Below are 17,600 nucleotides of genomic sequence, written 5' to 3'. Positions count from 1 at the left end.
TCTTGGCTGGCCTATACAATTTAGCAGAACTTGTATTGTTTCTATACCTAAGCAGATTATGACAATGTATGCTGATGAATCAAGAATTATTAATTTTGGGGGTGCCTGGGTGGCTCAGTGGGTTAAGCCGCTGCCTTCAGCTCAGGTCATGATCTCAGGGTCCTGGGATTGAGTCCCGCATCGCATCGGGATCTCTGCTAAGCAGGGAGCCTGCTTCCCTCTCTCTCTCTCTGCCTGCCTCTCCATCTACTTGTGATTTCTCTCTGCCAAATAAATAAATAAAATCTTGAAAAAAAAAAGAATTATTAATTTTTAATTGTGGTCCATTTTACCACCTTTGTCTTATGTTTTATTTGTTTGTTTGATTTGATTTAACATCCCTTTCCTTTGGCTATTTTTCTAACAAAGAGACAAATCTTAGCCATGATCCTTCTATTACTTACCTGCTCTTAGCCTTTTGATCTAAATTATTTATTTACTTGTTAATAATTTATTTGATCTAAATAATGTCTATAGTCCTTTTAATTTATATATTTCAGGATTCTAAAAAAGTAGTTGTTTGATACATGCTCTGAAAAATATTATGTGGAGATAAACTTTTAATTACCTGGAAATTAGTCTAAAATTCAGGTTTTGCTACAGTGAGCAACTATGCAAAACAATAAAAAAAATTCTTAATTCATTCTATTGGTAAACGGGAAAATGTTCATCTGCCAAACTCGTACATTTCAATAATGTTAGAATTTGTTTCAAGAGAGATTTTTACTTCAGACTCTCATTTGACGCGGGCTTCCAGTTCCTAAGTCCCTCTGGAATACTACGTTGGGAACTGGGAAGGTAAAAAGTCACAAAGCTTAACTCCTGTCCTGCACAAGATTAGTAGAATTTAATTTATAAAGCAGACATAAACAAGAAAAATAAATTCCAAACATCACTGAAAGAGGAAAAAAAAGCAACAGTGAGAATTAGGGAATGCTTAATTGAGAAGGTTGAGTTGAGCTTCTCTCTCTAGGCCTGCCCCTGAATGCTTTTAGAAAATGAATTTGACTTTGGGAGAATGGCTAAACCAGGAAATAGTGGAAGGTAAATTCAGGAAGAAAAGAAGAAAACAGCTAACAAAGGACTTCAAGTTTCGGGATAAAGTAGTTTCGATCTCTGTTCCAAAGGTAGTGGAAAGCCACTGACAGTTTACAGAAAAAAAAAGAAAGTAAATACGCGCCATGGCCATGCAGCATTTGAACAAAGTCTTGTTTCAGATGTAAATGAAACTAGGAATTCATAGTTTTATAATAATTTAGGAGATACAAAAAATGAGCAGAAAACCCAATTTAAAGGGAGAACTCTAATGAAGACTACATTTTTCTTCTTAAAAACCAAAGGAAAAATATTCATAAGATATGTTCCTTAATGAAAATGAGAAAAGGCAATTTAAAGCACTACAGTCTATTTTCTCCAATCAAATAAAAGTTGGAATTAATGTCCTTGAATCCATTAATTGGCTACTGTTGCCTATGCATATTGCTTTATGATTTTTTAAATATCACCAGCATTGTAGATTGATGAAGAAAACTAACAGCCTTTTTATTTGATAAATTGAACTTTTTCTAATTTGTAAATTAAACATATATAACATGTTACTTCGATACATTTATATATTTTAATATTATTGCCATTGAAGCAATATTCATCATTTTATAATGTTATAGTGTGTTGCTACTAACTATATTCATTACACTGTGCTTTAGATCTCTATCTTTATTTCTTGGTATAAGCTTGGACCCTTAAACACCATCAATCTTAATCCTCCACCTCTCATCCCAAGGTAACCACCTGTTTTTTTTTTTTTTTTTTTTTTTAATGCCACCTGTTTTTTTTTATGGGTTTGACTTTCTTTTTGGATTCCACATATAAGCGCTATCACTCAGTACTTATCTTTCTCTGACACCTCACTTCGCATAATGTGTTCAAGGTCCATCTATGTTGTTGTAAATGGCAGAATATCTTCCTTATTCATGGCTGAATAATATCCACTATGTATAATAATACCACATGTTTCTTACTCATTCATCCATTGATGGGCATTTGTGTTGTTTCTGTATCTGTTATTGTGAATAATGCTGCAACATACATGAGTGCACATAAGTCTCAACAAAATCTTGTTTTCATTTCCCTTGAATAATATACCCAGAACTGGAATTGCTGGATCATATGGTAGATCTATTTTCAGTTTTTTGAGGAACTTACATATTGTTTTCCATAGTGGTTGGACTAATTTAAATTCCCACCAACAGTGTACATAGGGTTCTGTTTTTACAACACTCTCACCAACACATGTTTGTCTCTTGTCTTGTTGATGACAGCCATCCCAACAGGTGTGAGGTGATAGATCACTGTCATTTTTATTTGCATTTCCCTGACGATCAATAATGCTGAGCATCTTTCCATAGCACGATCAATAATGCTTAGCATCTTTCCATAGCACTGGGCATTTTCGTGTCTTCTGGAAACTAGTTTCTGCCCATTTTAAAATTTGATTGTTTGCTTCTTTGTTAATAAGTTCTGTTAATTCCTTATATATTTTGGATATCAACCACTTACTTAAGATATGGTTTGCAAAACTTTCCTCCCATTCTGTAAGCTGTTATTTCATTTTGTTGATTGTTCCTTTTGTTGTGCAGAAGCTTTTGAATTTGATGTAGTTCCATTTGTTGATTTTTACTTAGTCTGTGTTTTTGGCATTATGACCAAAATATCATTGCCAAGACCAGTATCAGTGAGTTTCTTTGCTGTTTTCTTCTAGAAGTTTTATGATATAAGGTCTTATATTTAAGTCTTGGATCCATTTTGAGGGTTTTATTTTTTTAGCGGTATGAGAAAGGAATCTAATTTCATTGTTCTGTATATGCTTCTCCAGTTTCCCCAGCATCAATTTTTGAAGAGACTTTCCTTCCCCCATTGGGTGTTCCTAGCTTCTTCTGTCAAATATTAGTTGACCACACATACTAGGTTTTAATTCTGGGCTCTCTATTCTATTCCATTGATCTATGTGTCTATTTTTGTGCCGTACCATATTGTTTTTACTATGGCTTTGTAGTATGGTTTGAAAATGTGATACCTTTGGCTTTGTTCATTTTTTCTCAGGACTGCTTTGGCTAGTCAAGATTCTTTGCAGTTCCACATGAATTCTAGTCTTGTTTCTTCTAATTCTGTGAAGATTACTTTGAGATTTTGACAGGCATTTTGTTGAAGCTATATATGCCTTTGGGTAGCATGGCCATTTTATCAATATTTATCCTTTTACTCCAGGAACACAGGAAATCTTTCCATTTCTTTGTGTCTTGTTTGATTTCTTTCAGCAAAGTTTTGTAGTTTTCATGCACAGATCTTTCACTCCTTTGTTTAAATTTTTTCCTAAATATTTTATTGTTTTGGATGCTGTTGTGAATAGGATGGTTTTATTTCTTTTTTTGATGCTGCATCATTTGTGTAAAGGAATGCCACTGATTTCTGTAAGTTGATTTTGTAACCTGCCACATTACTGAAATCATTATGGTAAACATATTTTTAATTGACTCTTTGGAATTTTCTTTATATAAGATCACCTCTTCAGCAAATGGTGACAATTTTACTTCTTCTTTCTGATTTGGATACTTTTTATTTCTTTGTCATATCTAAATACTCTAGGTAGGACTTCTAGTACTATATGGAACAGGAAAATTGAGGGTACCTGATCTTGTACCTACTTTTTTTCATTTATTATAATGTTAACAATGAATTTATTGTATATAGATTTTATTATATTGAGGTATGTTCCTTATTTTTAAATTAGTTATTTTTAAAAATTAATTAAATTAATTAATTGTATGTGAGGTGCATTATAAATTGTCTTCACACTGATTTGGGGTTAAAGTTATTTCTGCTGAGGTGTTTTCCTAAGAAGTCTTTGAAACATACTTACCTTTCTCCCCTAAAATAATTCTATTTTTTTTTTTTTAGCTTTGTTCATCTGGAAGATGAAAAATCAGTATTTCCTACATAACTAGCTTCTCTTCAAAGCTCCAGTACTATATATTTCTATATGCTTTCTAGACATTTCCATGTAGCACATTGAGTGATGTATCTAAACTCTAGTTCATCATCTTTTTTTTTTGATGTTCATATCAGATTTATTCATAGTAGAAAACTCATCATTTCTTTTTTTTCCCCACAGCCAACAATTCCTCTTTTTCTTCCCAGAAAACTGCCTTCCTATTCTGACTTGCTTCAGTGAACCAGCATTTATTTATATATTTGGCCATCACATAGAACTAAATTTCTTTTTTATTTTTTTAAATTTTGTTAGTTAATATACAGTGTAATATTGATTTCTGGAGGAGACTTCATTGATTCATCACTTACATACAACACCCAGTGCTCAACACAGCCGTGCCCTCTTTAATGCCTATCCCCTATCTAACCCCTCTCCCCCACACCTCTCTCCATCAACCCTCAGTTTGTTCTCTTTCATTAAAAGTCACTAATGGCTTCTTTCCCTCTCTCCTTTTTTTCTTTCCTCCCTTTCCCATACGTTCATCTGTTTTCCTTCTTAAATTCCACATGAGTGAGATCATATGATATTTGTCTTTCTCTGGCTGACCTATCTCATTTAGCATAATACACTCTAGCTCCATCCACATCGTTGCAAATGGCAAGATTTCATTTTTTTTGAAGGCTGAATAATATTCCATTTCACACACACACACACACACACACACACACACACACACACACCCCACATCTTCTTTATCCATTCATTTGGGCTTTCTCCACAGTTTGGGTATTGTTGATAATACTGTTAAAAACATTGGGATGCAGGTACTGCTTCAAATCTGTATTTATTTTTTTATCCTTTGGGTAAATATCTAGTAGTGCAATTGTTGGAGCCTAGGGTAGTTCTACTTTTAACTTTTTGAGGAACCTCCATACTGTTCTCCAGAGTGGCTGCACCAGTTGACATTTCCTTCAACAGTGCAAGAGTTTTCCCTTTCTCCACCTTCTTGCCAACACCTGTTGTTGCTTGTGTTGTTAATTTTAGCCATCTGATGAATGATTTTGAGCATCTTTTTGTGTATCTGTTAGCTATCTGGATGTCTTTTTTGGAAAAGCATTTATTCATGTTTTCTGCTCATTTCTTAACTGGAGTATTTGTTTTTTGGGTGTAAGTTCTTTATAGATTTTGGAACCCTTTATCAGATATGCTATTTGCAAATATCTTCCCCCATTGCCACCTTTTAGTTTTGTGGATTGTTTCCTTTGCCGTACAGAAGATTTTTACACTGATGAAGTCCAATAGTTCATTTTTGCTTTTGTTTCCCTTGCTTCCAGTGATGTGTCTCATAAGTTGCTATGGGCTGAGGTAAAAAATGTTGCTGCCTGTGTTCTTTCCCTAGGATTTTGATGGTTTCCTGTCTCACATTTCATCCATTTTGATTTATTTTTATGTATGGTATAAGAAAGTGGTCCAGTTTCATTCTTCTGCATGTTGCTGTCCAGTTTTCCCAACCATTTATTGAGGAGACTGCCTTATTTTCCATTGGATATTCTTTCCTTCTTAGTCAAAGCTTAGTTGACTATACAGTTGTGGGTCCATTTCTGGGTTCTCTATAGTATTGGAATCTTAAAGCCATATTACACTTCTTCTTTTCCAATTCCCACACCAATGACAGGTCTTACTCTTTGCCTTTATAAGTGTATATACACAGAAGCCTCCTCTACAATCCATTATCTTAATGCTGTAAGAGATTCTTATCTTTCGCACACTTGCCTAACAGCAATTTGACTAGTTTCCCTATTTTCGTTTCTTAATCCATCCTGTTAATCAATTCAACTGTTTCTTGCAAAGCTCTTTCAAATACATATATCCTTTCCATTCCAGCCAAAATATCCCACAAAATATATAAAGGCAGCCTTCTAATCCATGGCATATTACTAGCTTTAGTTTCAAACCACTTGCATAGATCTATCTTATGCTCTGTATCACAGAATATTCTCATTCCTACCAGTCTCTGACTTTATTACTGATTTTCCTGATTACAGATACAAACACATCCTGTTGACCACACACCCACCAAGGCTTTTGGATCTTTGGTGTTTTTATTATATCAGTAGTGCAATCTGGAATTAGCTACCTTAGCTCAGCAGCTCTTGATGCTGCTCAGCCTCAGGACGATGGACCTCAAGGGCAAATCTGTATTAGATATTTCTCCCTTAGGCTTACACCATTAACTATCAAAATACCTTTTCTAAAATCTTGCTACTTTCTTGTTCATATATCTAAGTACTTCCCATTGCCTATAAGGTTTAAACTGAGTTTAAACCTATCTTGTTACCTAAAGTACCCCCAGAGTCAGGTTCAATATACATCTCCAATATTATGTTTAGTGAACAACCGAGATGTTAGTAATACAAAGCTTTTTTACTAGGATCAAACTGGACTCTCTAGTGTTAACAAAAGAAGCACATTATGCAGTTCCTTGCTCTGGAATGTCCTGTGCTTTCCACCTACACAAATCTTATTCACCTTTCAAAGTCTGGTTCAAATCCTCATATCCTCTGTAATCACTGTAACTCACAATAATGTCTTCCTCTTTGAAATCAGAAAAACACAGTTTCACTCAGTTGGTGTTTAATTCATTAGTAATAAAGTGATATTATATATTGCTATCAAATTTTTATGTTTAAATTGTAGTTTGTTAATTAAAGTGTAAGACTTTGGAATCAGGAAAAATGTCTTATCTCTGTATCGCACTTTTAAGGAAACACTAGTGCAATTGTACACGCATGGCACAGAGTTTTTGATTAATCAGGTTACTACCATAGACATTTTCCTAGTAAGTGTTCTGATTTATTTTACTTAGAGCTTTTGGGAACTCTCAGGTATTTAAAACTAGATAATGTGGAGAATTTCAGGTTTTCCTCTGAGCTGTTCTCTTATTATTCTGCATATTTTGTTTTATTTCTCCAAATATGTATGAACTCAGAAGTACAGAATTCCTGCTGCTACTTCCTTCTTTTATACCTCTACAATTCTACAATGCTTTTTATAATATTATACATAGAAATACATAAAATGCATTTGTTTATTGAACATAGAAATTAGACTGGCAGTTTCTAAGCATTTATGACACAAGAGGTAGAAACAAAAATATAGAAATAAATAAATTACTAGTTTCCTAAAAATAAATAACTTCTGTGAAATAGGAGATCAACTTACACAACATCATTCAGCTCTAGTCTGGTATCTGGAGACGGGTTAATCAGGATGTAGGAGAGGGTACTTTGATGATCATTCATTTCGTCTAGAAGATAAATAAATGCCAAGTTTGTTATACTACTTACAGAAAATTACAGGAATTACTGTAGAGCATCTAATCTTCAAACCATATAGCTGTCCATGAGAACTTGCCATAGTTTTGCCCACAGCATGATTGTGTACATAACTTTGACTATTTTCAAATGACTGTCATTGGAAATATCTGACAGGTACTCATTTTTTGTTCCAACAGATGATAAAAATAAAGTATCTAACTCTGTTCAGAAAAACTACAAGCTATTACACTGAAAAAGTATTTCTATTAAAGAACTATCTAGACAAGATGTTCATTAATTTATTATGCCTTCTCAATTATAAAAAATAATTATGCTTAAAGATGGCCATCCCAGATATGAATATGCATACAGGAAATGCTGTGAAAAATCATCTGATGACATTCTGTTTAAAAAACACAACAGAAATGTATCTAAAAAGCTTGAAGGCTCTAAATATGTTTTGCATTGTTACAGGATATATCTGATATAGGTTATGCTAATGCTTTTGCAAAATACAAAGAATCCTGTAGAACAGAATTAACTGTAAGTTTCAAGGGAGGTGTATTACTAAATTTTTTGTTGTTCCTCTAAAACAATATGTATTTTTAAAATAAAAGGCTTTGTCTTTTTAATTTTTTCAATTCACTCTGAAGACATTGTCACTCTTCAAGTTTGGAGAGCTAACTTGGTATTATATAGGACGCTGAAAAATAAAACAGCTTTGAAATCTCAGCTTTTTAGCTGTCAAAGTTCAAATCCTGATAAGATGTATATATAAAACCATGTGGACATGTACTTCAATAAACATTAATCCTCTCAAGGGTGACATTTTTAGGCTGTGAGGGTACTGTTTAAAATCCTGCTCTAGAGCCACACATAGTATCCTTCTACCCACTTCAGTTACAGATAAGCTTGGTTTCTAAAACAAGGTACTAAATTTTGCAGTTTGATCCAAAGTCTAAAAATATATTTCATACCGATGGAGATACATAGTACTCAAATGCATAAAGTTAAAATAAAAGTCTTTTTTAGGCCAACATAGTTGACTGATAATTTCCTGCACTGAAAAATAGATATCATTTTTGCTAAATAATGTCTACCACTGTGTTCCTCTAACTAGAAACTTACCACTTGAATGTGTAAAATTTAATAATATTTTCAGTGATGATAGTTTAAGTTGTCATGTAGATGTGTCCAATTTTTAAAGTCTATACATGAAAATCCTTATCTTACAAGGAAGATAAACTGCAGTATAATCAAACTTACCATAAGTTTGCAAGTAAAACTATTATAATCATAAAATCATCAAATTTATATTCCAAAAAAAGGAACATATTTGGTTGCATATCTCTAGGGCGGACACAAGGAACAGTATCCTGGCAGATGGATAAGTGTTGTTGGACCATATAGAGAATGCCTGGTGAAATCTGAATTTCAGATAAAAACTAATAAATTTTGGTATAAATATGTCCCAAATACTGTTTGTGGCATTCTTATACTAAAACATTCATATGTTGTTTATCTGATATTCAAATTTAACTGAGAATCCTGTATTTTCACTTGTATCCTGTATTTTAAACCTGTCCATTATACTTGGGGGTAAATGGCTAACTCAAACAGTTGGAGCTCAGAATTCTAATGAATATAATATGATGAGCTTACTTTAAATAAGGTAAAATTCCAACTCAAAACATATTATACGAGCAGGCGATGACCAAGATTCCTTTTCTAGATAAAAAGGAATTTTGATTTATCTCTACTTTTTGAGAAACTTTCACCTTATGAGAATATCCACAAGGGCCATACAAAGGAACAGATTGATAGTACATTCTAGAGACTTAAGCAGGCTACCCAAAATAAAACAGGTCTAGTAGAGAATCTCCACCTCATTTGGGTATGTATAACTCAACTTCTTATATAAACAGTGGCATTATTGAAATTTCTCATATAAACAGTGAACAATGCTAAACAATGGCATTAGAGAAAACAATTTTAACAAATAACTTTTCAGTCAGTATCAATACCCAACCCTTCTCCTTGATTATTAACACAATGTTGCACTCATTTGCCTTCTGGCATGAAGTCATGGTTTGCCGGTTACAGGTGTAAAAACTGTGGAAGTAACTGAGAACTTTATAGCAGTAGTCATAACTATTGTGTTGATAATTTTTTTCTGCTCAAGTAATCTGTTTTATTTATCATTCTGAAGATTTTCATCTTTCCATGCACTCCAGAAATTGAAGGAAATGTTAATGTGCTCAATTCAGTGATCCCATACGGTATATATCAAGACATGGGTTACACAATCAGAATTCATCACACTCCTGGTTTCTTCCTCACTCCCCCGCCCCCACCCCCTCACTGACTTCTCCTCAGTGTTAGGTTAAAAGAAATTAAAATAAATGGCTGAGTTCAAAGTTATTCTCTCTTTGTCTTTCATGTCTGCCTTGCTGTCGAGTTAATTCTGGTCTGTTTTGTTGGGAAGTTCAGCAGTTTATTCTTCTCTTTGTGTCTCTGTGATTAAGAATTAGGAAGCAAGGTTTTAAAAATCTACTGTGGTTGTGGTCACATATCAAAATGATATTCCATGATCTAGTTTTACCACTGCCAGGTCTGGTATTACTGTCTCTACTGGCCATTCCTTATATTTATTTGTTATTTCTGAATTCTGGAAGGGAAGCTGTGGTAGGTTTCCTGCCATAATCATAATTATCACCACCATCATCATCATTGGTGGTGACAAAGTCCCAGTAAATGAAATAAGGCTCTTTATTACCAAAACTACAACATATTTAGTGAATAAAATAAAATTGCCCTGGAATATTTGGTTCAGAATCAGAACCAGAATCAATATTTTATTTCCTATCAGGAAAATATGTGCTAAGAAATCTGTTGTGAGCATATTCAATGTGTTCCTGACAATTAATTTCTGACCCTGGCAAAATAAAAATCATTGTATCATTATATATTTATATTGTTTTGCTGAAATTACTTCCTCATTGATATAATTATCTTAAATGAAGCTATTCTTGTGAAAAATTAAAATAAGTATACCAGAATATTGAAAATGTTAAAAGACATTGTCAAATTCAAAAAAAATTGTCAAATTAAAAAAATTTCTAGTACTATTTACCAATAAATTTATTTTGCTGTATTAATTAGCATATGCAATTATTCAATCAAAATCTACATAGAGTAAATATTCTGCTTAGAATATTTCATGTCTGTACATCCCATTAAGAAAGGAAAAAGATTTATCCTTTTTATCCTCCTACTGTTCTTACAAAATAGTTCCTGTTGACAAATTTTAAGAGTAAAATAAATTTTATCAGAAAGAAATTTAAATTTTACATACATTGATGTAGATTTCACTAAATATTTCCAAAAACATATCCATTATGTGTTATGTAATTAAAGAGACGATTAAATAATACAAAGATATCAATAAGAGACTCAGTTAAGAATGCAGATTCTGAAACCAGAGCGCCTGCATTAAAATCCAGCTTTTCCAATTACTCATGCTAAGGCCTTAGGCAAATTAATTTCTTTTAAGCTCTCATGCTTAGTTTTAATTTCTTGTGCTGTAAAATGGGGGAAACAGTAGTGCTATCGTATAGGTTATTGTTCAAATTAAATTATAAATGAATAATAAAAATAATTTAAAAGTAACAATATAAACATACAGTTCTTAGAATCGGTACCTGATTTATATCAAGTGCTGTATAAAGGTTTCTCATTACTATTGTAGTGGCAAAATCCATCCATAACTTGTAAAGAATAACCATCTAGGTATGGAAATATGAAGGTGTTAGCATGCAAAGACAGGAAAGAAAAGTGTTCAAAGAGAACAGCAATGGGAAGCTCAGTTAAAATTGCAGAAAACAGGCCCTTGCGGATGGACTAAAGTGACAAAGAAGGAGATTAACTGTGGACAATGTTGAAAGTCAAACTAGGACCAGATCCTTTAGCACTTTATAGACCTTGATCAGAAGCTCAAATTTTATTCTAAAAGCAATGGGAAGCCATGAGAGGGTTACGAGGGTGGGAGACTGAGTGGTATGATCTAATTTCCTATGAATGTATCACCTCACGTGGCTGCTCTATGGGAAATGGACGTTAGGCCTCAAACCTGGGCTCAAGAAGAGTAGATGAACAGTACAGAGACCCAGGTGAAAGATGATGGTGGCTTGGGAGCAATGGAAATGGAGGATACCTGGAAGGAGAGAAGAAAAGATAGCTAGAGAACCTGAGAGAGTGAAGGTGGAGAGAGACAGGGAGGAAGGGAAGAATGAGGGAGGGAGGAAAGGAGACACTGAGATTGTTTTAGAAGGGAGATTCAGCAGCATGTATGTACGAATGAGTACAACAGCAGATACAGCAGCATATATGCTGATGAGAAAAGCAAGTAAAGATGAAGAAATTGATGTTGTACTAGACTGATGGTATATTTTTCTTCAGTCACTGCAAGAAATACCTTATTGAGGAAAATAAATACTCGCAGTTGCACAGTGCTTACTTCTACGTAGTCCAATAATCCAAATAATCAGTAATAGCAAAGCCCACCCATGATTTAATTTTCCCTCTTCTGAACTTCTAAGCATGTTACGTGTTATCCAGCTATAAAACTAGCTAGTTTTGGGGCGCCTGGGTGGCTCAGTGGGTTAATCCTCTGCCTTTGGCTGGGGTCATGATGCATCGGGCTCTCTGTTCGGCAGGGGGCCTGCTTCCTCCTCTCTGCCTCCTCTCTGCCTGTGTCTCTGCCTACTTGTGATCTCTGTCTGTCAAATAAATAAATAAAATCTTTAAAAAAAAAAAACTAGCTAGTTTTATAGTGCTGACCTAATTTGCTCATGTTTCAGTTTAGTACCAAGCTATGCTTATGAGTACAGCTATTTTGTAAATTTACAGAACTTACCAGTCTATTTGGGGGGTTGGGGGAAGTGGTTAGAGGTAAGGGTAAAAGAATCATTCTATTTAATGACCTCTATTTAAAATAATCCTTATTACCTTCTAATAATTTAGAACTATTTTATGATACACAAGATAAAAATCAGGACTCTCTTAACCTCACTTCATATAAACCATTAAGAAATCAAGATTATAATTAGAACAATCTAGAATTGTTTAAAATTAATGGAACAAATGGTGAGTGCTCTGAATTGTGTAATACTGATGATACACAGATCTGTTTCCCTGAAGCAAATAACATATTATATGTTAATAAAAAAAATTAGTGAAACAAGTAGCATGATATAAAGTCAAGCTTCAGAAACTGTTCAGTTTCAACTCTGCCAAGAATTACTCCAAACTAGCTTCATACACAAAACTAGCCCTTTTAGGCCCAATTTCCCTTTTAAAATACAGTATTCAATATTTCCTAACCTTTTAAAATCTATTACCTTTTATAAATATTAAAAAACCAAACCAACTTGCAATTTTCTAATGTGATAGAGAATTCAAAATTGAAGATATTATGTATTTTTATGCTTTTACTATTAACCTCTTTGTTTCTTTAAATTTTTGTTGGGTTTATAGACAATGCAGAGTTGAGTCTTGCCTCTTTTAATTTAATTATGATGACTTCTTTTCATTGAAATGCTTAATCCCTTTATATTTAATGCAAATATCAGTATAGTTGGGTTTAAATCTACCCTCTTGCTAGTTGTTTTATTTGTCCCATATGGTTTTTTGTTCCTCTCTTCTACCCTCTCTACTTGTTAGATTAATTGAGATTTTAAAAATTTCTTTTAATAATTATTCTTATTTATTTGCATCATTGGTTATTAAATGTATCACTTTGATTTAATTATTTTGTAGTTTCTCTTGGTCATTATTTGGCAAATGTTTTCCTGTAAAGGGCCAGGTAGTAAATATTTCAGGCTTTTGGGCCATATGATCTGTTGCATTTATTAAATTTATTTTTACACTGTAAAGTGAAAGTGGCCATAGATAGAACAAATAAGCAAGGATGGTTGCTTTTTTTTTTTTTTTTAAAGCAAAAACACATGTGCTATACTTTGTTATCCTTGCTCTATGGTTTACAATATACAGCTTGAACTTCTCAGTGGCTACACTTAAATAACTGCCACTTCATGTGTAGTGTAACAAGCTTGCTACATTAGATCTTGATTACTCCATTCCTATTATTTGAGTTATTGTCATACATTTTTGCTTCTATATATTCTATAAGTTCTATAAATCTTAAAATGTTTGTTATAAGCAAATTCATTATCTTTAGCAAAAAAATAATTATTTTTAGCAAAATAATTAATTGTAATTAATTATTTTTAGCAAAAAATTATCTTTAAATAAATGCATAAATTAGAAACATAAATTTGATATTTTCTCAATATTTACATTTCTTTTTATCTTTTTTAAAAGGCTTTTGCTTTGTTTTGTTTTGTTTTGTTTTTTAATAATCTCTAACATCCAACATAGGGCCGGAACCCAGGACCCCAAGAGTCACATGTTCTTCTCACTGAGCCAGCCAGTTGCCCCAACCATTTCTTTTTCGATCTAAATTTCTGCGGGGCATGAAATTTCTTCTGTCTTAAGAACTTCCTTTAATATTTTTTTCATAGTGCAGATCTGTTGTTGAGAACTTCTCGCACCTTTTGTTTGTCTAAAACAGTCTTTATTTGCTTTTATTTTAAAAATATATTTTTATTGTATATAAAGTTTTAGGTAAACTATTTTTTTCAGTACTCCAAAGATGTTCCTTTATTGTGTTTTGGTTTGCAAAGTTTCTGTCAAAAAGTCTGCTGTCATCCTTGCACAGCTACTCCTCAAACAATGCAGAATTAGTGCTGCCAACTTCCTGTGCAGTAGAAAATCTGCTTGTAACAGATGATTCCCCCAAACTTGACTACTGATAGCCTACTATTGACTAAGGGCCTTACAAATAAATAGTCACTTAACATATATTTGTATATGTATTATACTGTTCTCTTACAATAAAGTAAGCTAGAGAACAAATGTTTTAAGGAAAATCATGAGAAAATACATTTAGATTACTGTATGTGTATTTATTGAAAACAATCCACATATAAGTGGACCTGCACAGTTCAATTTGTGCTGTTTAAGAGTCCAGTGTATTTGTTTTTCATTCATAAAGTGACCTTTTCCTCTGGCTCCTTTTGAAGTTTTTCAGCAATTTTGTATACTATGTCTTGGCATTATTTCATTTGTTACATGGCTTGAGTTTCACTGGGCTTCTAAGATCTTGAGTAGAGTTCCCATCAAATTTGGAAAAATTATGGTCATGATTTCTTCAAATATCCATTCACTTCTTTCCTTTTGGGACACCAATTACATGACTACTTTATACTGTCCCATCAGTAAGTAACACTATCTTTTCAAGTGTTTTTTTACCCTCTCTCTCTTCTGCATTTTGGATAGTCTATTGCTATGGCTTTATGATCACTGATATTTTCTTCTGCAGTAGTTATCCTGATGTTGATGTCATCCAGCATACATTTCATTTTGAATACTGCATCATAAATTCTGTCCTCTACAAAGTTCAGTATGGTCTCTTTTATATCTTTAGTTTCTCTCCTTATCATCCTTCCATGTTCCTCAATATCTTGAACATATAAACCATACTGTAATAACTACTTTAAACTTAAACTTGTGTTTAATCTTCACATTTTTCTGGACCTGTTTCTTTAATAGATTTTTCTACTGGGAAAGCTCATATATATGTATGTATAATATTTTATTTTGGGTCCACCTCCTTGCCTTCTAGCCTGTATAAGGCTTATTTCATTTGATTCTTTTTCCTCAAGTAATAAAGTTATATGCTTTCTTTTGTCCAGAGTCTGTCTGCACACTATTGATCTATATTTTTTTAGTTATTTAAATTGAAAAGGTAAATAGTCATCATAACTGGAAGTTTCTTTTTGTTATTTTAATGCAATTAGGAAGCCATTCTCTGCTCTCTCAAAAAATATTGAGTAAGAAGTTCATTCAACCAATAAACTTTTTTTCTCAATGGTAAAAAATATTTCATTTTTTTCAAATTGGCCACATTTTCTTACACACATGCTAAAACACATTTGAACTTCTAGTCATAATGATAAAATATATGTATATTTAAGTGCAATTGACTGTGGTATTAAATTATGTAAAAATATTGATATCATTGAAAAATCAATGTTCTGGGAAGGACATGTTACAAATCCATGAAACAAAACTATATAGTCTTAATTTAGGGATATATGAAAAATTCATTGCCCAAATAGTTCTATTTATCAGAAATCATTATCAGCTAAACAACTGCCCCCTTTGAAAGCTTCATTACTTTATCTATTGAGAAAACCACTGAGTTTGTTTTTTTCTATTAATATTCTATATACAGAATGAGATGAACATAAAACAAGCACAGTATCCTTCTGTTTCTGACTGCCATCTCAGGTGAATCAGTTCTGGAAATACAGAGTAACATAAAATCATCCATATTCTGGGAATCTACACTGGGAGCATTTTGACTTTGCATATCAATATTGTTATACTTATTTTTATTGGAAAAAGGTAAACAATACATTTCAAAAATAATAAAAATGTAATATTGATTTCTTTTGAAGTACTAAATTGTTGATGAAGTTGCTACAGTGACCTCAGATATTCATATTATTCCTCCTAAGTACTAAAACTTGCAAAACATTCTAGAAGAAATATCTACCTATGGTACCTTTTCCCTCTTTGGTAATTTGTTTTAGAAAAATTTGTCAATAATATTGTATTAGACAAGGTGCCTGATTTATTGACTAAGATTTGGGGGAAATTTTTTTAAAACATAAAAATGATAATTGGTTTATAAAAATATAAGATGTTGATGACTGTTACTAGTACTACTACTACTACTACTACTACTATTGCTATGGCTACTACTACTAATACCACTACCTTATCTATCATAACTTTGGGTCGGAATAATAATCCTTTTGGTTAATTTTGCTTATTTCTTTCCATAAGAAATAGAATGAAAGAATTAAGTCTCCTTATTGTCTAAAAACAAAACAAAAACAAAAACAAAAACATAAAATAAACCAGTACTCATTTAATTTGTCCATTATTTCAAGCATTTATAAATCTACTTCAGAAAGAAACCAAGACCTTCTAATAGATGTAATGAAAGTCAGTGGATAACTACTAGTTATTTCTTTGTCACTTAAAAGGATTTTATTTTTTTTTCTACCTTCGCATTTCATCTTCTAGTAACAGTATGAAGCTTACAATCCATGTCAAAATTGGTTAACACCCGTAGGAGCAGTCACACTGGGAAGACTTACTTGCCACTTTATACTTAATAGTGTGTGCCATTCTGGGAACTAATCATTAAGAATCTGTCAAAAGTTAGAAAGAATAATTTTTTGTGAATGTGAGAGCTATTATAAACAGATTGCTGAAGAATAGTGCCAGCTATGAACATAAAGAAAAGTATAATTATTCATATTTGCAGATAGCTTACAGATTTAAAAGTTGGTTTTTTTAACATACATTTTATTATTTTATACCACACCCCTTTAGGAAGACTTTATTATCCTTATTTTATGGTTAAAGAACGTGAATTTCAGGGAGATAGTGACTTTACCAAAAACACATGGCTAGTTTGTATACAATGCCATGAATTTTGAGAGGAAGTTTTAGAAATTATATTGAAGAAATTTCTCCCAAAAATTCAATGGGAAGAAAGCAGAATTTGGAGATTTTCACTTTAGCTATTTTACCAAAATATAGAAGTCCTCAAATTCCATCTTTCAAATCTTTGGGCAAGATGTGTTGTAGAATTGAATTTTTACATTTAGAAAATAATATTGGCCACATCATGTATATTATGCAATATCACATGAAAGGTTACTTACCTTCCTGTCAAAACACCTACAAGTTTACTGCACTTAAAACATGAGTATTTCCTCATTTCCAATTATCTAAGCAAAAGGTTCCAACTAGGGTCTTTTTCTTGTATTTCAACTTCTTCATTAATGGCTCAAACTTAAAAAACATGCTCATTTCTCTCTGATCTTCAAAACAAACATTTTCTCTTCCCTCTCCGCTTTCCCATCAGTTAGCTTCATGTTCTCACCTCTCCTTCACAAATGAAACTTCTTAAAAAGTATCTACTATGCTAGACAGATAGTTGTCTCTCAGTAGGGAAATTCTTCTCGTCTTCTTTAACGTTAGATTTGGGCCACCAAAAATAAGACATATTCCTTGCCAATGGGACATAGCAGAAATGGTGAGTACGGTTACTT

At 32.7% G+C, this 17,600-nt stretch overlaps 1 protein-coding gene across 3 annotated transcripts in view; it reads right to left on the bottom strand.

Moving 5' to 3' along the window:
• KCNT2 (potassium sodium-activated channel subfamily T member 2) overlaps positions 1 to 17,600 on the bottom strand; it is a 250,958-nt gene that overhangs the window by 4,169 nt on the left and 229,189 nt on the right. For all 3 annotated transcript variants that reach the window (XM_032318559.1, XM_032318558.1, XM_032318557.1), the window contains one exon: positions 7,253 to 7,337. In XM_032318559.1, the coding sequence (XP_032174450.1) occupies positions 7,253 to 7,337 (85 nt within the window). The remainder of the gene's footprint in view (positions 1 to 7,252; positions 7,338 to 17,600) is intronic.

The sequence above is a fragment of the Mustela erminea genome, chromosome 17 (assembly GCF_009829155.1).
Source record: "Mustela erminea isolate mMusErm1 chromosome 17, mMusErm1.Pri, whole genome shotgun sequence".
NCBI lineage: Eukaryota > Metazoa > Chordata > Mammalia > Carnivora > Mustelidae > Mustela > Mustela erminea.
The sequence above is the reverse complement of the archived record's forward strand: the minus strand, read 5'-3'. Positions and strand labels throughout refer to the sequence as shown.